Source organism: Struthio camelus, chromosome 12, assembly GCF_040807025.1.
Source record: "Struthio camelus isolate bStrCam1 chromosome 12, bStrCam1.hap1, whole genome shotgun sequence".
In the NCBI taxonomy this organism is placed as follows: Eukaryota; Metazoa; Chordata; class Aves; order Struthioniformes; family Struthionidae; genus Struthio; species Struthio camelus.
Window position 1 is genome coordinate 11,421,434 of NC_090953.1, and position 21,960 is coordinate 11,443,393.

The following is a 21,960-nucleotide window of genomic DNA, read 5'->3' on the forward strand; positions in this document are numbered from 1 at the left end:
CCGTAGCACGTGCCTGCTGCGGTGCCGTGAGCTTCTTCAAGCAGCAGTGGTATGAAATTGTCCTGATTCTTGTTAGTCTCACTGCTGTACACAGGAATACAAGTAGCCACAACGAGCACTGCCAATCTGGGCAGTTTTCCCTCTGGTACTATTTGGGAAAACTCAAACATCAGCAGTCACTGAGTATGTATGTAGTCACACTACATACAAACCCTGAAGAATCAGGAACTCTTGCTTCACGTTTGGAAGATGATCTAGAAATTCAATTTTCCTTTCCATGAAAGCTTAGAGTCTACAGATGATAAATAATTAAAAGTTACTTTAAAAACAGACATAGAATGTTTTGGAACTTCATTTTTTTTCAAAAAGCTAAATATTTTAATATCTCAAAATTATAATCTAACAGTGACCAAAAGCAAATGTAAAGGCATTTGGACCAGGTATAAAGTAACATGAGTTTAGTTTAAATCATCTTATATAGCTCTAGTTTTAAAATACCATAAAAAAACACCTTAATCTTCCAGTAGTAGGACTAAATACATGTTTAAGAACTCACAATAAACCCCTGAAAATTAGAGCAGAGCGTTTGGAATGCTGCACGGTATAACTGGGGAGCAGAGAACACTCCAGAGGCACAACAAAATTTAGAAGTGCATCTCTTCACAGAAGATTACTAGGCTTGTGTTTGGGTTTTTTTTTTTTTTTTGGTAGTCTTAAAAGAGCCTATACTTGGAACAAAAGAAAAAATAAAGCTACTCAAAAAGCAATTTAAAAGCTTAAATAAATTAAAAAAAAAAACTAGGAAATCTTCATAAGGAAACTATAAACCATTTAAAGTCTCTTTCCCCAAAAACTCTAGTTAGGGCAATGCCACGTTACCATATAAAGTCACAGATGTCAAAGTGTTAGACCTCTGACCTAAGCACATCCTATTTTTCCCTCTCCAGGGTTCTATGCTCTAGTGCTACGTGTTACTGGTTCAAAAATAACGTAATGAATCACTTTTTTCTTTTGCAATTAACTTTCTCAAGTCAAATCCCCGAAATGAAATCACAGATACAACAATTATAGAAACGGTAAGGCAGATTTGATACTAGTTTAGGAGCTGAGCACCATGCTATGTTGTATCGCCCAGCAAGCAACACAGATTACTCAGCCTGCTGTTGGAACCACGCACAGCAAAGAGCAGCTACGGCAAGGGGACTACATAACACTGCAGCAAAAACACAGTTCAAAAGATGGTTTTAGTATCTGGCACTGAAAAAGGCCAGACTGGCTCAAATAATAGATCAACAATTATTCCTTTAGTTCAGATAAACAACTTGAACATATTGAAATTTTCAACAACTTCATTTTTCATGAAACACTGATTGGGTAGGAGGTTAATATAGACACAACAGTGTCAGGTAAGCGCAACAGTTCAAAGATAAATGCTATATACTAACGAAATCTATTCAGCTATATCCTTTCCCTGAAGGATGCTAGGTTATTATATATATATCAGTTAAAAATGTAAGAAGTTTTTTATGAAGTGATAAGGTGGCAGTTAACAATAAAAATTTTAACAAAACTGAAGACAAAGGTTTCAGTTTTCTTTGTTTCATTCACTGTTTTCCCCTAATTTCAGCAACAATCTTGAGAAAGACTGCCCTCCTGTGTTCACTGATCTCCGCTGAGCTCAGACAGCCCATGCAGCTGGAATCGCTTCAAGCTGGCTACTTTCTATAATCACATTACTGATTCAGAGAGTGAAATTAGCCCACCAAATGTTTGCACAGAAATAAAAGGCTGGTGCAACAGCAGGACTGCTCCTAGGGCTTTCACAGAAGGTGGTAATGCTTGCTAGTTGGCATCAGTCCTAGAAAGCCATTCTGGGCCTTTAAAATGGCATCGCTGCTTGCAGCTGCTCTTTGCTCTTAACAGAGGCTGCTTATTAAAAGCTCCTAAATTGTTCGATAAAGTCCTAAAGAAATAAAATGCTTGTTAGATACCTTGTAATGAGGTTAGCAATACTTATTTTATACCAGATCTTCATGCTAACTGCAGCTGTACTGCACCTATCTTCAGAAATACGCCAAGTAATGCCAAAGGATAAAACTCTAATCCCCTAGAGTTTCCATATCATATTATTTACATTTCAAGACTCTTGTAAGTGCTTTATAAATAATTAAAACAAGCATTACAGAAATGGAAAAATTAAGGTACACAGAGGTCGGTTATACAGGAAGTCAGTCCATAGTGAGCTGACAAGAGGAATAGCTTCCAGATTTCTCCTTTTATTAACATCATTTGATAAATTAAAGAAACAAAAGCTCTTAATTTGATAGAGCACTCAATATTCACATTGCTAACTGCACATGAAAATATTCCGGAAATCACCTAACTTCTTAGGAGCATTACAGTGAGGTGGCAGGCAAAAAGCTTTTCTTTGAATAGTATTCAACAAAATATAAAAAGCACTTCAGTGGTCATACAGGCAGCTCTAAGAAAAATTCGACTTGTATATGTTAACAAACATCAGCCATTGCTGATGGTGATACTTATGGATAAAAAGCAGTATATAACTCAACTTCAGGATTCATGTCGTTCTGAATATGTATGTCCGTGCACATGGGCAACATGCATTTATTAAGATCATTTTATTGAAAAAAAAAGTATCACTTCCTGATCCTTCAATTACTTATTCCAGAACAATTTCTATCAGCAATAACTAACTAACTAAATAAATCTATCAAACAATACAAGCACAAGTTTAAAGAGAAAAATCATTCATTTATGTAGAAACCTAGCAATCAATGAACATCCTTTTCAAGTACTGCCAATACTGTTTTCAAAAAGATGTTCCTTTGTTTTTCCATCAGCCTTTAGCTTTAGTTACCTAAAAATAAGAATTTGCAATCTCAACACTGGAATCCTAGGCCTTTCACCTGTACCTGATACCATCACAGAAAACACTATTTTTGCACCATCTCCAACAACTGTTTTTATTACTAAAATATTAACTTTTTTCCTTTTGGATAGAAGTACAAAAAACATTTTTTTCCCCTTCAAGCAAGAAGCAAGAAAAATAAATTCCAGGCCAAACATTTTTAACAAAAGTAGGAAAAACAGGAAGCTATCACGTGCATCTGGAGGGCATGTGCTTGCTCCATCTTAACTTGTGAGCCCCATTTATTTTCTCCTCATACATTACCTTCTAATTTTTCCTTTGTCACCTCGAGGATCACCCCATTAAGTTCTTTTTATGCTCCTCAACCATAAAAATATCAAAACAAATGTTACAAAATGATGCTTCTCCTGTATTTGTACTTTTCCCTTGTCTGTTTCTTTAAAGAAAAATATAGCTATATATTCTTACATGGGAACAAGCAAATCGGCCTTCCCCAATTCCTCTTGCTTTCTCCAGAACAGACTCACCAATGCTTCAAAATACTTATTTGTGTGATGGAGCAGTCTGGACTTCGATAAAATATTCTTAACATAGGAATATAACTGAAAAAAATTAAAATTTGTCTATAATAATTTCCTTTGTTGAACTTTTAGTGCTATTTTACTTTAAGCTATCATTTTCCCTACTGGCATAGAGGAATTTTTTTTTTTTTTTTTTATTCATGAAAGGCTGTAATAAGTACTGCTTCCACATACCTTTCATAAACAAAAAATGTAGAAAGAAAAAATGCTATTGTTAATTTTCTTATTTGTATATCTGCATTATTAGTCTTTGATAGTTTGTTAAACGATGCCTAATATGATTGGGCAAACAGAAGAGCTTACACAGACTGCATACAAGACCGAAATTAAATCAGTTAACCTTTCACAACTGGAGCATTTATAGTTTTCCTTTTTTTAAAGGAAATCTAAGCACTAGTAAAAGGTACTGAGATTATTAAACTACAGATTAATTAACTCATACTATAGCCAGAGGTTCAACTCTTCCCAGATACAACACATCTGGAAAAGATACGTGCAGGAACCTGCAGTACTGTAGATGGTAGCCTAACACGAGGGGGAGTGCCCAGACAAGAACTGAAGCTTCTCCAATACCCCAACATGTTTGGGCAGCCAGAGGCCCGTCTATGTCAAGCTCCTCTCTGTTACATTTTTGCTGTAGCAAAGCAGGACACACAAATTTTTAAAGAGTGGGGCAGTTACAGTTGCTTGCTATTTGCATGGCACTAGATCAGCAGGTCGGCGTCAATTCCAGCGTCACTGGAAAACATGAGACAGTCAGAAAGCCTTTGTATTTAAATGTTTAAGTTCTGCTTCTCTCCTTCAAGACAAAACAAAGATAATATTTTCAAAATAATGCATAGACTCATGTGATCACCTAGGTCCATGAGACAACATTTTCTTTCCAGTTGGGTATTCTGATTTCAAAAGGTGAACACAAAATGTGCCCAAGATGTCTGGGAATCAAAACATCTCTCTACTACATTTGAGATAAAGATTTAGACGACCACACAGAATTGTCCCATTTGATGTTGGAAAGTACAGAGTGCTTCTATACCTGGAATTTACGCTTGATTTTGATACACCTAGTTAGAACCTACAAATAAGACAACACTGCTTCCAATAAGACAATATGGCATCAGCACAATCACAAGACAGGCAAAGCTGTTACAAAAGTCCATATGGCCCTAAGTCAGGGCAAAAGGATACACAGAAGGCTAGCTCTGCCGCAGGGACGAGTAGTTGACGGTTTGCAAGACAAGGCACTTGGTCCCAGGACTCTCAGAGCTGAAGACCACACAGAGGTTCAAATTCAGACCTTTTGCATGACATGCGGTTGCTACAAATGCAAGTTAGAGAAATAAGCCATTTCCTGCATCTGCCCATAAACGACTATAGGCCTGGAGAACGTGACAATCCTCTTCTAGAGAGGAGCTGATCATAACTGTATGATGTCAGATTATGTCATCATCTTTCCCAGTAATCGGCAACTCAGCAGAGGAACATGAAGTGTTTACAACTAGGATTTGAAGCAAACTCAGCTGAGCTTCTGGAACTAAAAGCACAGCAAAACACACTGACTCCGACAAGTACATTTTTTCAGCCAAATCTTTCTTTTTTTAAATGGATATATTTTTATTTTTACACAATTTGTCATGCAACTGAATCATGCCAAATACCTACATCACCTATATTTCAGTTAAGATAAGGTTGGTAATGTATTTTTTGAAGTAACTTCCTCAATATTAAAAGCAGATGTTTTCATAAATTATCAGGCTAGGCTTGAAGAAAGCAAACCCTCCAAAATTCCCACAAATTAACCCAAGGATTAAATTTAACTAGTGTATGTCTGCACTCACACCTGAACCACAATTTCAGGTTTTTCGCAAACTGAAGGAAAGAGTCCATTCTGTTTACTACATGGATTATGCTCTAATCATCAATTCACTCTCAAAGAATTTTCATTACACTATACTGTACTCTGCTTGTTCTCAGCAGAAATCTTGCTGCTTTGTGTACCGGGATGAACTTTATAATACCATACGCCATACTCAGAACTTTGTACCACAAGAAACCTTCTTTCAGGCTGATTCCTGGACTAGAGACTTTAGCTCAAGGATGATTCCAGTTTACCAGGTAATTTCATTCTTTCATTTGAAATCCTTAAAAATGCAGGATAACAGCTAAACATGATGTTGAAATACAATAAACCTACATATTTTAGCTTAAAAATAATAGTGACTACATGCAATATGCGAGCAAAATCAATCAAAATCAAGCAAAAATTTTTGTCTGGAAAACCATACTGATTTAGTATTAAGCTTCACAAAGTTTTTTAGCCAATTACATTTTTCTCTATAAAACATTATTTGCATATGGTTTGAATTGGAAATAATCTAATGTAACCTACACATTTACCTCAAGCAATGATTTTTTGGCATTGTATTCTAAAATATGAATTTCAGTTTTCATGGTTAGTAAATAGCTTGCATATGCTAATCAATTTCAATTGTAATGTGTGGTTTTAAAGGCCTATTTTTTCAGTATTTATGTTATCAAAGTCACTGGAAAAAAATATGAGGCTCCATAAAATTTTGGAATATACTGTTTTTCAAAGTTAATCTGCAATAGTACAACTTTGATAAAGACCGAAATGAAAAGTGTGCAGCTGCTTTCCACTTGACTTTATGCTTAAACAAAAGTGTTTTCAGTTAAACAGACGTGGTGATGAACTAAGCAGCTAAAACACTGTAGCTTGTGGTCACTTTAAGGAAATTCCACAAGTCATTTCCTTTGCTAAACGTCTTCCACAGAAACCAGACATACAATACTGATAGCCCCGCTTTAATCAGTTCACTGAGTTGTCTAAAAGAAACTTAACTGAAAAACCTCTATAACATATAAAAGCAGAGAAGTCCTGAGGCAATCTTAGGGAAATGCGAATGTAGGAATGCACTGCAATAAGTCTATTATAAGAGTATTTTATAAATGAGGATTTGAATGGAACCCAACACTGAGCTTAACCAGCAAACAATTTATTTTCGACACATTAACCTGTCCACCCTATTTGGATATCATGTACGTTCCAAGTCCCAGTGCTTAACAAACAGACCAGAACAGATAGACTGTTCTTGTTTGCCTTTCACTGAACAAAAGAGTAACTTGAGAGCACTTTTTGTTCATGAGCTAATGAACACTTTGTGAGATATTAGAAATGCAAGGAGAGAACCAAAGGGCTTCCTAGAAAAATATCCAAACCTTCTGTCACTCAAAAGGCTACTTAATTATATAAAGTTCAACAGAGGTTTGTTGACAGAAAAATTGTGTGCATTTAACTTCTTACAGACAAAAAAAAAAACTTCTTATAGATTCACATCAAGATATGAAGCAAAAGTTCGCCAAGTAAGACTGACTTCATCTGGAAAACATTTTATATCTGCAGTTGATATTGCTTCACTCTCAAAATTACATGTAAAATTACATACAAATACATTATAATCAGTGATGAAATTAGTCATGGCTGTAGTTGCTTGTGGCCTTTGTTCACAACAAGAGATTTATCTTTGAAAATATGAACTTCCAGGGAGGATATCTGTTTGCTTCTCTTCTGCTTTTTATTCTTCAAAACTAAGCTATATATTTAAGTAATTGTGTATATTTGCAGGATTCAGTCTAATATATTATGGGAGTAAAACACTAGCTTGCTCCAAGAAATTTTCTTCCATTAAAATATTTTCAGTAATTACTTCACATCACCTTTGATCCAAGACAGAGGCTGTGTGTTGTTGTAATATAAAAGCCAGATTATCATGGAACAATAAGAAAGGGTGATTAAACTTCAGGTAAAAAAAATAAAATCAAGGAAAAGAAAACCCTGCCTGAAGTGGCTATGCAGCCAGTTTAAGGCATTTATAGTGTAGCCAAAGCCAACTATGGAAATAAACAAGAATGAGATCAAAGGAAACCTTGATTTCTCTCCCTCAGCAAATTTATTCATTTAGTCCTTTAACAGAAGTCAAATTAATCTGTAAAATGCACAAAGCATTAAGTCTTCCCTAATTCCAATACCATTGCAAATCTCAAACTTCTATCATATAATTTAAAAGCAACACATGAATACCATCAAACACCTACAGAAATGAAATATTCAAAACAAGCAATTATTCACCTATTCTGATTACCTGTCTTTTGTGTACTAACGAACTCCACATTACTTATGTAAGCTTAGAGACATAAAAAGGAGAACTTGCCCATCAGGAATTGTCACAGCTTGGTCTTTTCCTATTCTACAGGAGACAAGACTGACACAAGGTAATTATTCCGCGTACTAGACAGGAAAGATCTGTCTGTCAAGGACAAGTCCAGCTTCCTGTCAGGATTTCTACAGCTCTTAAAAAGCAACATACCTTAGAGAAAGACAGGAGGCCTCCAGGACAAGAGAAGCAGCTTTGACCTGGTAGTGCTGACAGGTCTCCCATCTTTCCTTCCTTTCTTAGTCTACCATTCAGGGCTTAACAGAAACTGAGAAAGGGCATCAAAAAGCGTGTTGAAGACAGACAGACGGCCATAATGCGTTGCCTGGGGAATGTTCTAAGAAAACGAGTTAGCCAAAGCGATGTGTCCAGAAGATAAAATGGCAACCTTATAGACTTCGGAGTGTTGTAACATGCCAGATCCCAAACTGCCCATGAGATATCTAAACCTGTTTAGAATAGGACTAAGCTAATCCTTTACCTCTTCAACAGCAACAGAACATCCTTTTCACAATTCTCTGAAAAGGTCTGAGACACTGTGAAAGCTTTGGAGCATGCTTTCTGCAAATGAACATTTAAAAAGCTACTCCTTAAGAAGGAAGCCTAAAGGAAGCAGGAGATAGGACAAAGAGATCCTTGATGCTGAAGCAGAAATGAACCTGCACAAACAAAAAAAAGGGGGGAAGCAGAAAACACCAGAATTAGCACAAAACTACCCTGCCATTTAAAAATATTAGAACAGAAAACCAATATTTTTGTAGGAAAAACAACAACCAAAAGGCAATGTAGTATTTTAAAACAATAGCTAAACAGTTTATAAAACTTCCATTAGAAATTTACATTGCTCACAGCCAGTGGCAGCCCTCTCTCTTTGCTTCTAACTCCTGAAACAGTACATTGAGACACATGACTTATTTTTGTATCAGTACTTAACACTTTTCCCAATTAAGCCTCAAGATATTTCTCATAGCACATTTCAATTTCCATCATGTTTTTTCAGTCAGCAGTCTCAACTAAATACATGTACTATTTGAAACCCAAGGGCACATACCTAGTTTATTATAACCTTATCTGCTGCTCCATTAACTAGATTCTCCTCCCCCAAGGTCTCTGTTCATTCAAAGTAGTACCAAGTGGAACTTTGTAGTACCAGTTACCAAGTAAAATCTTCTGCCTGTTGGCACAGGGCCACTAACAGAAGTGCAGGAAAAAACTCGGAAAAATAAGACAGTGCTCATTTTCCTCAGAAGGCACTTTGCTTGCCTACTCCTCTGTTGTTCTGGGAGTGGACAAATCAATACTGCTTGTAAATTACAAATTCTATAAACTCGATGTTTTTGCCGGACAGGAACCTTGCTCTTTTCTTTGAGTATCATGACAAATAAGCTTTAAAAGATTAATTATGACGACTTTGTTATTATCCTTGATCCCTAAGAATGTTTCCATTTGTCCATTTTAAATTTAGGTCGTATCTCACCTCCTACCCAATGACTGCAAAAAATATATATAGCAGCCATATAGTTTGCAAACAAGTAAAACCGTAAATTATAAACAGCTGTGTTGAAGAAGGCAGTATTTTGATTTTGCCATACTAACTGAAATTGACATACTGCTGAAGAGATTTTGACAAACACTTTTGACAAAATATTTTGGCTGCAAGCTTGCAATACAAATTAAGAAAAAGTAAAGTGGAGTCTCACTCTAACTTCCAGGAACTCAGAATAATACCAGGAAATAACTTTTAAAGCTTCCCCAAATGGCTATGCACATTAGGCAGGGATGGAGCATTGTTTTTCAGCTCTGACTGTTCCTGTGTTCTCTCTGTGACAGCTTCGCAGTTCAAAGACTTCATTACCTTTTCCTCTTATAATATTTCACTGCAAGTTTCTCTGTTTAACAACTATGAAGAGATTAGTATTTTAAGGAAATATTAATGGAATGCAAGGACCAAGGGATGAACTCTTGTTATCTTCACTAATACAACCTAGACATCAAGTCATTTCTTTTATCATTACACCTTAGAATAAACCAGAATAAACGGTAAAAAGACCGTTCATTAGGGCCAAGAAGAGATTCTGCTTGTAAGAAACAATCCATACATAAAAGCAAAAAAACCCTGAAAAAGCCATACCATGAGTTTTAAAAGTAGAAATAGGCCATCATGACTAATTGTGCAGTTCATCTGGCAATAATTTCATTGCACAGAGTAAAATTACTAAGTTTTCAGAAAAGGTTACTTAATTTACTAGATAATCTACAAGTAATTTCCTTATACGGCTGGAGAGAAATCACTGCTATATGCTTTGAAGCTGGCAGATAAATGGCCTTTGAAATGCAAGTCACTGTTACTAACTGCAATAATAAAAGCCTTGCATCACCAGTTATTACAGTTTACTTTATATGAAGATATTGCATTTTCTCCAGAATGTGGTACATCAAGTCAGAAAAGATGTTCCGTGAATCTGTGTAGATTAACAATGCCCGTTATGAGGAGATGGAGAAAACAAATGAACTAGAAGGCACTTAGGGCTTTCAGTCCTAAAAATGCTTTGAAATGACATCAGAGTTAAAAAAAAAAAAAAAAAAAGGGGTGGGGGTGGGGGTGGGGGAAGGGAAGGAAGGGAAGCCAGCTTGAGCTTGTATGCTCTAGGTAAAAATGAAAACATGTCTGTCAATATATAGGGATACCAGAGAAGAGTATACTAAGAAGGTGAAATACCAGAGATTGTTTGGCTAAGAGCTCTGCATGCTAAATCTAAGCCTAATATTTTAATGAATTCTTTTATATATGATCAATCTTGTGTCACCATTTAGAAATTCTTTATTGCTTGATTAATGCTTTTCTTCACAGAAAAGCCAGGCCCTGCTATGTAGTGAAGACTGCTCACAACCTTTTGGTAGATTGGTTACAAAAACACTCCCTGAAATCTGGTACAAATCTTCCAATTAATTAGGTAACGTAATTCTCATGGTATACTTTTCTCCACAGCAGGCAGCAATAGAACTATTTATTATCCTGCAAGCATAAAGAAGATTTCTTTTTTTGAAGAGTGATTATTTCTTCCAAACTCTTAAGTATTTTTGTCTTTTGAAGTAAACAGAATATTCATGACTTTTTAATACTGAGAAGGGTCAATTTGGGTATCCAGACAGCAGTAAGGTCTAATTCAGAATTCTAACATATCAGGCTTACAAATAAAACTCACATTCACCCACTGCCTGCGGTGAATGCCAGAGACATGCTAATTGGAACCAGCATGATTAATTGCCTGGAGTAACATTATCCAAACCTGAGAGAGTACATCTACTTGTATTTTTCACTAAAACACACCAGCATTCAAAGCAATTACAGTTCTGGTGTTCTACAAACACTGGAATAGGTGTCATTTCTTCCAACTTGTTCTGGAAGTCAGTTTTTCAGAGAAATAATATCACAGAATATCTCCCACGACCAAGTGCTCACCTATGTGCTAACTTAATGGCTGTACTCCCTTTGACAAACCTAGCAACTATAGCATAGCATGAAAGGACCGGAGCATCTCCAAAACAGGGCAAGGCTGTTAAGACCTGGGACCATTTTTCCTAGAGAACAGAAGGCTCGGGGGGGGAGGGGGAGGGAAGGGAAGGGGGGCGGGGAGAGGGATCGTATCAATGTCTAAAAATATCTGAAAGGAAGGTGTAAAGAAGATGGAGCCAAATTCTTCTCAGTGGTGCACAGTGACAGGACAAGAGGTAAGGGGAACAAATTCACAGTAAATTCTTCTGAACATGAGAAAACACTTTTTCCACAGTGAGGGTGGCTGAACACTGGTACAGGTTGCCCAGAGAGGTTGTGGAGTCTCCATCCTTGGAGCTACTCAAAAGCCAGCAGGACACAGACCAGGCCAACATGCTCTAGATGACTCTGCTTGAGCATGGGAGTTGGACCAGATGGTCCCTTCCAATCTTGACTATTCTGTGATTTAATGCAGTTTTACACATATCCATTAAGAAATAATGCCAGGAAAACATATATCCTGGCCATGATAATTTTTTTCGCCACAGAACTTGATTTAAAAATTCTAGAATAATACCTGAACTAGAATCTCTAAATGCCCAAAATCATGTTTCCACTTCAGAATACAGGAAATACAGCAGTCATTCTGGATCTACTACTGCTACTTTTCTTAAATCTTGTCACAGCTTATCAAAGTAGTGGGAATCCAATTATCACAAAAAAGAAAAGAAAACAAACAACAAAACCTACAATGACATACTGTCATTGTATTTACCAGAAAACTTCAAAATAAACTAGTCCTTCTGGTTCAAATTGTTCTATTCTAAACCTTACGGTTACATTAGTCCCAATTCTAGATCTAACCAAGACTAGGAACAGATTAGAACTCTACCTGCAGAACACAGGAAGAGCTGTTCCCAATGCAACATTCTACTTCAGACAAAATTGTAGCTTATTCTGTTTTATTATTTTTTTTGAACAGTGCCCAAAAGTGTAACATTTTCTCTGAAGATGTTTCTTCAACACTTTAGAGGGCATTAACTAAAACATTAGGAGATTATTTTGCATTTCCAGGAAAGGTCTAAACATTCAGAAGGTTAATTGAATTTTGCACAATTAATGAGGAAAGAGCAAACAATGGTTTCCAGAGATGCTTACGTACAAACAATCACAGAATCTGGCCATTTACTTACTTATTTTACTCATTTACTTCTAATGAAATTTTTTTTTATCTTGGATTTATAAATTCCATACCTACAGAATCATTTTGCCTAACAATCAAATGGGCATTTTTCCTCAAGTTTCTTTCAAGTTTTCTATTATAATACTGTGAATTCTGCCATCTCTGTGAAGTTACTTAGCCTGGGACCATGAAATAATTTCTTTAATTGCTTTCACTGCCTAGGACATTTTCACATGTAAATATTATCAATTTACATATAAGCTTTCAACTTCTTAAAACTTAAAAGAAACTTGGAGAATTGCCTGTATATTTTTTAAACCCTCACATACATATTAAGGAAACACATCTAGGAATCACAGTACAGATACGAAAAAATCCTGAAGTGTTGTTGCAGTTGACACACTCATAAAATGAGCAACAACAAAAAGAATCAAGTAATTTCTAAAAGTTTACACTTTCCAAATTATTAATACTGCTTTTGATGTTAAAAAAATTAAAACGAAATAAAGAGCAACAAATGCTATTAACTCTATTGCTAGTAGAGTAAAACAGGTCCAAGTCTGGCACAAAGAGCACAACTCAGTGATTAGGGTGACTTCCTTATCTTTCAGAAACATGCATATGGAAAAAGTTAAGAGTTTGCTACTCTTAAGAAAAGAAATAATTTTCAGCACCACAGGTCAAGCAGACTCATTGATAAAACTATAACTATCCACATCACTAGAAAAGTCAGACTACAGAGATTCTACTGTTGGGAAAATATTATTTTTAATCTTCGCAATTTATGAAATTTTAGACTTCACTGCTGCCTTTGGCAATTCCTGCCGGTGATGCTTACCTGGCAATGCTCCAAACTAAAGATAACAGTAAATGACACTAGTGCAATTCCTCGTTTTCTTCTACTCATGAACTTTTTTCCTTCTAACAATCCAAAGGTCACAAAAGTCAAAACAGTTTAATTAGATTGCCTTCCTTTTTTTGCATATGCAGCATACCTAAAAATATTCATAGATTTAAGCGATGTTTTCTTATCATTAATCATATCAAAACAACTGTGGTATATTTTGGACGATGTAAAGATTTCAAGCTCTAGCACATGAAATATTAGCTAAATCTTACCTAGAACGTTTCCTGCAGGTACTTCTTCAAGATCTTCAAGTTCTCTTCCCATAAGCAAATAGAGATTCTCCAATGTGCAGCAAGTCATATGAGGTACTAATGGCAGATCATCTGCAGCAGAACAGTGGGCTGACAACTATACAGAGTAAAACAACCTGTGTTGGACATCTGTTACTTAATATTGATAAAAACTTCTTCCTGAAAGCCCCCTTGCATTCCAAAGCTAAGGAATACATCCTAAAGCATTTTCATTTCAAAAGTTAATGTTCAAAACTAACAAAAACTCTTAAAGTAATTTTATTTCCTTCCAAAAACCCCATCTTGTGAGAAAGAAGGAAATGGTATTAAGAACATAAGAAGAATGCCTTCTTTGTTGAGTTTTAAACACTTCATTTTCACTCTTAGCTCCCTCTTCATGGTTGCTGGTAAAACAAATTTTTAAAGTAATTTTGTAAGTAATGAACAAACTTCTACAATCACTATCTCAAAACATTTAACAGCATTTACACAGTACCATTATGCTCCCTCCTGTTCCCCAAAGTCAATTTTCTTTCTACCCAAGGGTTTTTTTGAATTAAATTGCACATGTGCACATATTCACAGTACAGTGAAATTACTTTTGCCATACTAAGGCTTGTCATGACTTTCTTGGTACAGTCAGCTGAATGCATCTCCACAGTAACAGATTTCAAACTTACTTTCAAACCAGATATAAGGATTTATTTTTTAGCAGGTAGAGCTCTGAGGAATAAAAGGAGTCTGTAGTAGGAAGGAAAATCTTGAAGAAGAAATTTTTATTGGGCTGGAGAAGTTTCACATTGTTTTCAAATTTCAGCCCAGATTTTATTTATACAACATAAGGAAGTAACATTAAACAACAAAATAACGGGTGTTTCACCCACATGCCTTGCTAACAAGCTCCACTTTTAAATAAGTGGTGTCTGCTTTGGGGTACTTAGATTCAACTGTTATGGTCCAGAATACTCCAAAAATACCAAACAATATCAAGTCTAACTTCAGCTGAAGTCAGTCACAGTTTAAAACAAATAAACAAAAAAATAGCACCCCGAATCAACCCACAGATATCCAACAGCTTAAAAGCATATTTAAAAGTAAGTGAAGCGAAAGCCAAGTGATTGCATTCACTTCAAGAAACATTTTCTACAAGAATACGCTGATCGAGACTATATTTCAGGACTGCCTCCCACTTACTTCAATAGGTGCTTTGTATGAACCTTTCTATTTTTTCACAAAAGAAAAAACTGGTAGAATCCTTATGCAATATATATGTGGAAAAGTTTGCAGTCAAACTTTCCTAATATAAATCAAACTGCTTATTCAGGAAAAAAATGTAATATGGTTTAGCGATGTTACTGAGAACCAAGTAAAGCAGCATTAGGAACTGCTTGAAACATAAGAAACTCAGTTTTTGTTCCATATGAAACAATCTTGACACAGCTTATCTATGCATATAGCTCTTTTAAAAAATCCACTGATTTCTCTAAAAGAAATAAAAATTTGGAAAAAGTAATAGGGTTTTCCCTCAGTACTTCAAAAACTTCTTACATGCCACTCAGGGAAAATATTTCCGGAGACAGTCTCTGCTAATAAGAAAACAAGAGAAGGTACAGTTTCCCACTGACAGATGACAATCCATTCGCAGTGTGGAAGTACTCATTTCAGTCTAGCAAAACATCTTTGTCTCTAAACAAAGACCACATACCAGACACTTGAAATTCCTGAGACTCATCATTTTTGCTGCTTATTTTGGGAGTTTCAAGCTCAGAAAGACGTTGAGAGGTTGAAGAGGTGCCTGTGTGCACTAAAAAGTTATTGAGCTGTTCACCTTCACAGAAGTTGAAATAACTGCTTTTAATAGCATACTAAGCATGACATTTCCAAACAGGTTTTGGGGCACCATCTTCACATTTTGTGACGGAGATAAAAATCATGAACGCACAGGTATAGTACTTGTGAACATATTCAGTCATCTTAAATAATTATACTATGTGCATATGTTTTAACATCAGGAATCACAGATGACCAATGTCCACCAAAATGGACTTCAGTTTTCTGCTTCCTTACTTTGCCAACTTAAAGATTCAAAATCAAGACTACTGCGATCCTGCAAGATAATGACTGATGGCTTCCACCCCCTCAATAACTTAGCATAAATTAACAGATTTCAGAAACTCCATTACAGTAAATGTTACAATACCTATTGAGAATTGTAGAGCTGCCAAACTTGAAACTTCTTGCTACACAGCATACATAAAATCCCTCAAATCTCCCTGACAGATGGTGAACAAATCAGAAGAGATGTTTGTTTATCCTGTGCTCAGATCTTAGCACAACTCCTGTGCCCATGGATGTGTGTTACCATGCTATTAGGAATTAATTATTTTCACTGAAAATTACTGGGTTTCGCAAATAGCTGGAAGTCACAGAATAAGTTTTCAAGCATGTTGTGCGTGCTTACATAGGTTTAGGCACTCTTGTCTTTTGATTAAAATCTACACAAGGTTTTAAATCTTACCTATTTTTAATCAGAGCAAAAATTAGTTGATGTGTACACATTTAACCAACACTTTTCACAGAAGAACAGAAAACAGAATAACCTTCGCCCAGCCTGATACTACATGCAGACAGGTTACGATTCTTAAATTTTAAGGAGCAATTAACGGTCTATTCCTCTTAATAAAAAAGATCTGCAAAGGCTTGAGATCTTCAGCCAGAAAGAAACAATAAAGAACGTCTATTCCTTCTTTAAAACAGTAATCTTATTTGCAAAATAAACTAAACAAAGCCTTTTAATAATTAGTTTCCTGAATTACTTTGCTATTTGGGGAATTCTTTTTCTTAAACTTCTTTATGAGTGAACAGTATGTAAAAAAATGAAGTCATCGGGGTTTCAAAAGAATCTGAAGTTATCATAACATTTCACTGTCACCTCTTACCTTATGCAAAGCCTCAGCAGGATCATATTTTGGTCCTAAAACAAAGATCTTTCGCCCTCTTTGCACCACGCCACTGAACACTCTAGCAAAAGCAATGAAAGACTCCTTGTTGTCTGTTTCCTGTTTCATAGCCTTTGAGGCCACGACCTCTGTTTGACTAGTGAGCTGTTCCTCTTCACCTAGTCAAAGTTAGAACAATATATGAAGTATAAAAACGATTTCTGCATCATCATCTACAGAAAAATTAATCGCTTCGTAGCCTATCAGGTCTGGTGATTCATTAAAAGACAGTAAGAAACCCCCATTATACTTTAATTTCCACCCCTGTTTCTTATGCACTGTTTCTGTACCAGTTATTGGGATAGGATTTTTTTTTTTTTTTTAATGAAATAGGTATTCTGACAAAAGCTTAGAGGCATTAATTATATTAGCATAGAGTGTCATATGCTGGTCATACAGCCAGAAGAAGCATCCAACAGGAAACTAAACAAACCTGAATTTTTCTACCTAATCCATAAGGTCAAAATGACAAACAGGTAGCCTTGGCACTACTAAAGCATTTCTTGGAAATCCCTCCTGACTATTTGTTCAGGCTCATTTATTTTCTGGACCGACTTTTTTGGATTGGAGTGTGGATGATTCTTTGTAAGGGATACAGCTCCGTTATCAGTCCCCTGATGACACCTAGCTACTACTATTAAAGGTACTAGCTAGTGAGAAAAATGGATAGCAGAGCATTATATACCTTTTGTCTCACCAGTGTTCACTTCAGTTGCATTTTCACCTGGGCGCTTTTCTGACAGCTCTTTTCCTTGATTTACTGCCAATTTTTCTGCGTGCCTTCGTCTTGCAAGTTCACGGCGCTGAGCTATTTCTTCTTGAGTCAAAGGCCTAAATTGTATTAAAGAAATTTATTTTTAAAATAATGATGTTTCCAAATATTAAATCGTAATAATTAAGATTACTGCATCTGGCATAAGTAAGAGCCTATTTAGGATACGTTGTTTATTGTCCCCACAACATTGTTTATTTTACCTGACTTAAAATATATATAAACTCATTCCTCTATCATATTTAGGAAGGGTCTACTATGCAAAACTTTTTTTATTTTGTGAAATTAAATCTACATTTTCTCCCACTGACCTGTGAATTTTCACTTTTTCATTAAAGATCCAAACCAGTTTTAAAAATTGCTTTGCTGTCATGTCCAGATCTTAGTCTGAGCACTAGAATCACAGTTAAGAGTAAATACACAATGTATTAATCTAGACTTATCTATATGTCAAGCTAGTTAGAAAAACTACCAGAAGACTTTTTTTCCAAACTCACATAGACCAAATATTCTCATTTTAGATTACTTGCAGTATTTTTACTATTCTAATGTAGTCTTTAAGGCAAGCACTCAAATGAAAGGAAAAGATCTTGCTTGCTATAGCTGCCTTCCCATGAAATGAATAACCTCATAAAAAACAAAAAGACCAAGAAAATAAACAAACAAAAGACCAAGAGAATAAAAAGAGAATTTCAATATTCTGATGCAATTTCTATCTCACCACTGGTAAGCCCTATTTTAAAACAAACTATTAAACCAAAAAAATGGTTTAACATAAGATTTAAAGCTAAAAGACAAGAAATTTCTTAAAGAATGACATGTAATCATTCTTCCAAAAGGCAATATAAACAGCATTGTTTCTAAATGCAACTCCTTTCAAGCATTTTAAACAGTGGAGTGAGTTAAACGTATATTAAAATCTCAAAGTACTCCCTGAAGTTGTCTGTGATTTTAAAGCTGGTTCTAAATAAAGTTTGTGATATGAAGTTATGCTGTACTTCAGTGGAAGCCAAACCGCCAAGCTAATTTCAGATACCTGTCTTCTTTTATTTACAACCATTTCTCTGTTTCTAATAATTTCCCATATAAAACAGCTGAACCTGTGATCCTGCTATGACCATTACAGATACTCTTAAGAAAAATTTAGTCCATTTAATAATTTCAATGTCCACAATTACTTGTGTAATACACTGTCAGGTGCTTATATTAAAAGATATCTTCACTGCTATGGCCTAGAAGCTGAAAAAAAATCTAAAGCTCTGTAGGCATACTTTTTTCATGGAAGTGGAACACTTTGTTTTCAAGCCAGTACTGTGGATGCATTTAACCATAGATAAGACGTGAACTATTTTGGAATGGTAAGGTGGGGTATATGGTCATATGTCAATTACATTTATCACTGCTTAGGTTTTCACAGAAAAAAAAAAGAAACATACTCTGGGCTTCAGGTTTTCAAGGATAAAGTTCTGTTTGCTATTATTCTGAAAGTACCACCCTGAAGACACAATGCTAACTAAACAAACAAAAATCCAAAAAAAATCAAAGAATTATTTTTTTAATTAAAATCCCTAAGTAAAGATAAAGGCATAAAGATAAGAATCCCTCTGACAGTGCCTTCTTCAGTATGAAAAATCAGTGTGTAGATAGTTATTTGAACAGTTTTGTTCTTAAGACTATGCAAAACACCTCGGGAAAAAAATTCAAACAGCCAGCACACAGTGAGAAGACAAAGTACTTAGAAAATGATTCTTGTACAGTTGGTTCTGAAATGATAAAAACAGAAAACTAAGATCGAATAATAGGCAAGATTGAATTAAACCAATTTGCAGCTTGCTCCTCACTGGTTCTTAGCCTTTGCACTCTTCCCAGTTAGCTTAAGTAAAAGAGAAGTACAACTTGGACTATGGAAATGATCACGAATGCTAATGTCTGTCCCTCACGCTATCCTGTCAAGCCTCTCCTTCCTAAGAAAATTATCCCAACCACAATGGGAGGGAGGTGGGAAGCAAAAAGTCAACTCAAACCCATAAGCATCACCTGTCAAACATTTTGGATACTTTGAAATCCCTTAAGCTGGGCTTCAAGCCAAGATAAGCAAAACAGAATGTTTATTCAGAGGGATTCCTACACAGACAGTGCACAAGAGACCTCTCCTAAACCAACTCTCTCTTTAGAGATAAAAGTGTAAAAGTTCAAAGGAAAATAATTCAAATGAACTATTTCAGGCCAACAAAAAGAAGGGTTTGGTCTCAATATGTAAATGGCAAATACAACACCTATTTTTTATTCTTCTTTTCCTATTTAACATATAATTGGCAGGAGAAAACAAAGTGCAAAGACTAGGAGACATAAACAGCTTTCTAAACTGAAGCATAATAAAAGCTTTTTTGTGGTAATCATGTTCTACTATGACCACAAAAGGTATATATTGTGAGCAATGGAAAAATACATTGCTTTAATGCAGTGACAAATAATTTCTTAGCAAAGTAACAACCCATGCATTTTTGCATTACATGAATATTCTTAATGAAACATACAAAACAGGCATTCATACAGCCCAATTGGACAAATTAATCACAAATTAATAATTAAGCCTTGGATTTTGACTCTATCTAGAGAAGGTGAACACAACACCACAGCAAAGCTCCATCTACATGATGTGTCCTTACTCCTTCTGAATTTTGCTCACATGCTGGAGTCAAGGACAACAGTTCTTGGTATTGAGATGGCTGAGGTTCTTTCAGTCAGTTGTGTCAAGGGCAGTCCGATGGAGAGAGCGCTAGACACAGAAGTATCCTGTTAGTAATTTGTTTAGTAGCTTGTTTAGTAGCCTTGCACGAGTCACTTTGTCTCTCTGTCCTCCAGTTCCCATGCTTTACAAGTGTGAACTACATTCCTTCTCCTCAACAAAATAGCTCAAAATTTGCTGAACAGTGGTAGTTCATATGAATGATAGGAGGAAGAAAGTAACAGGAAGGATTACAGCACTAGAGTGATTTTCCTTACAGAACAGGTATCTAAATGTGGTCTCTACTGAAAAAGCAGGTTAATTCATACTCCCATACTGACCATTCCACATTCCCAAATAGGGAAGTAACATATCATTTAAAGATTTAAGTTTTGGTGCGCAGACAGCGAAGGAAGACCGAGAGCCAACCTTGATAAGAACCTGGATTAGTTAGAGGCAGAAAGCCACAGACAGATTATGTGGCTGAGACCAACTCATGGCCAAGTTTCTATATCATAATACCAATATATTTAGTATATATCACATTCTGTAAGAGACTTAAAAATGCGTAACAGAATCCTTCATTTTACTGAAATTCTTTTCAGAACTCGAGGTAATCACTCTTAGCAAGTTACCCTGCCTACCTTGAATACAACCATTCAACTGAAAAGAGCAAAAAACTACACATAAATTTAAAAAAAAAAATCTGGAACAGACATATTACATGCCAGAGGAAAAGCAAAAAAAATGAGACAAATGTTGCTACTACTCAGAAGCTTGCTCTCCCTCATCCCACACACCCCAATCTTTCAAACAGTCATTGTATCAGAATTAAGGATCTCTCTCTAAAAATGTGGGTAGTGGGTTTTTTTTTTTGATTTGTTTATTTTATTGCAGAAGAGAGTGAAGCTTAACAATACAAAATGCAAAGCAGATGGTAGAGAAGAAAACATTTTTATGATGATTTTTTTCTTCCTGAAAACAGTTGTTCAAAGCTATTTAACAGTTTGGAATGTCTGAATAGTTCCCAGTGGAGATAGATTAACAGGGAAAGTACAGGTGAGACAGCCAAAGGTGTGATAAACGCAGTCTATATGTGCTGGCAAAAGGACATGTGCATGCATTCCAACACATTTTATTGTCCAAAAAATACTGTTCACTTGTGTAAATAATCACGAGACTAAAAAAAAACAAACAAAAGTTTGTTTGCTCCCCCCACCTCCCGTAGTGTTTTACTTTATTTTGGTGTCAGATAGCTCTAATCTCAAATCTTAAAGGTACTTTAAAATTCTGAATGCACAGGCGTAAGCTACTATACACATAAGCACAGTTAGTTATATTCTCAATTTGATAAGAAACAGATCACGTTTGGGTGGATTTTTAGCTAGTAGGTACAACCTGGACTTCCATCCTGGTTTCTGTCAACATCAATTGCTGTAAAATTAGTCACTCCCAGTAGTTTCCTTAGGTCTCACAAAAAAAGAGATAATATTACCAAATAAATCCTTATATAGAATTATAACACACTGAAGCAGAACACAGCACTAGAAAAATGCACATAAGGCACTGGATCTGGGACAAAAATCTTTGATTATACTCTGATTTCTCTGGTTGGCAAAACCAACGAGACGTGAAATCAATTTTGAACAAACGCAAACCCAACCAGAAGAGATACTCTCTTCCCTTCCTTTTCCTCCTCCTTTTCACTTCTCCCACCATAGTTCTTCCCTCCCCTTTTTTCCGTCTGTAAGAAAGTATCTATGGCCTCATGATATTGGCTGAAGAAAGGGATCATACAGTCACACAAGAAAATAATGAATGAAAAAATCTGGAACAGCTAGGCAAAAAGAGATTCCCTTCCTTCACAGGGACACCATAATGTCCTAACGCTGTACACATGAACCAGCACAAGTAATCTAACTGACTTAAATGGGTTAACCAC

At 35.7% G+C, this 21,960-nt stretch overlaps 1 protein-coding gene across 7 annotated transcripts in view; it reads right to left on the bottom strand.

Annotated features, from left to right (window-relative positions):
• The window catches only part of EFL1 (elongation factor like GTPase 1), a 94,770-nt gene that overhangs the window by 50,418 nt on the left and 22,392 nt on the right, over window positions 1-21,960 (bottom strand). For all 7 annotated transcript variants that reach the window (XM_068957985.1, XM_068957984.1, XM_068957983.1 and 4 more), the window contains exons 13-15: window positions 17,204-17,349; window positions 16,459-16,637; window positions 13,502-13,637 (exon numbers count right to left, since the gene is read on the bottom strand). In XM_068957985.1, the coding sequence (XP_068814086.1) occupies window positions 13,502-13,637; window positions 16,459-16,637; window positions 17,204-17,349 (461 nt within the window). The remainder of the gene's footprint in view (window positions 1-13,501; window positions 13,638-16,458; window positions 16,638-17,203; window positions 17,350-21,960) is intronic.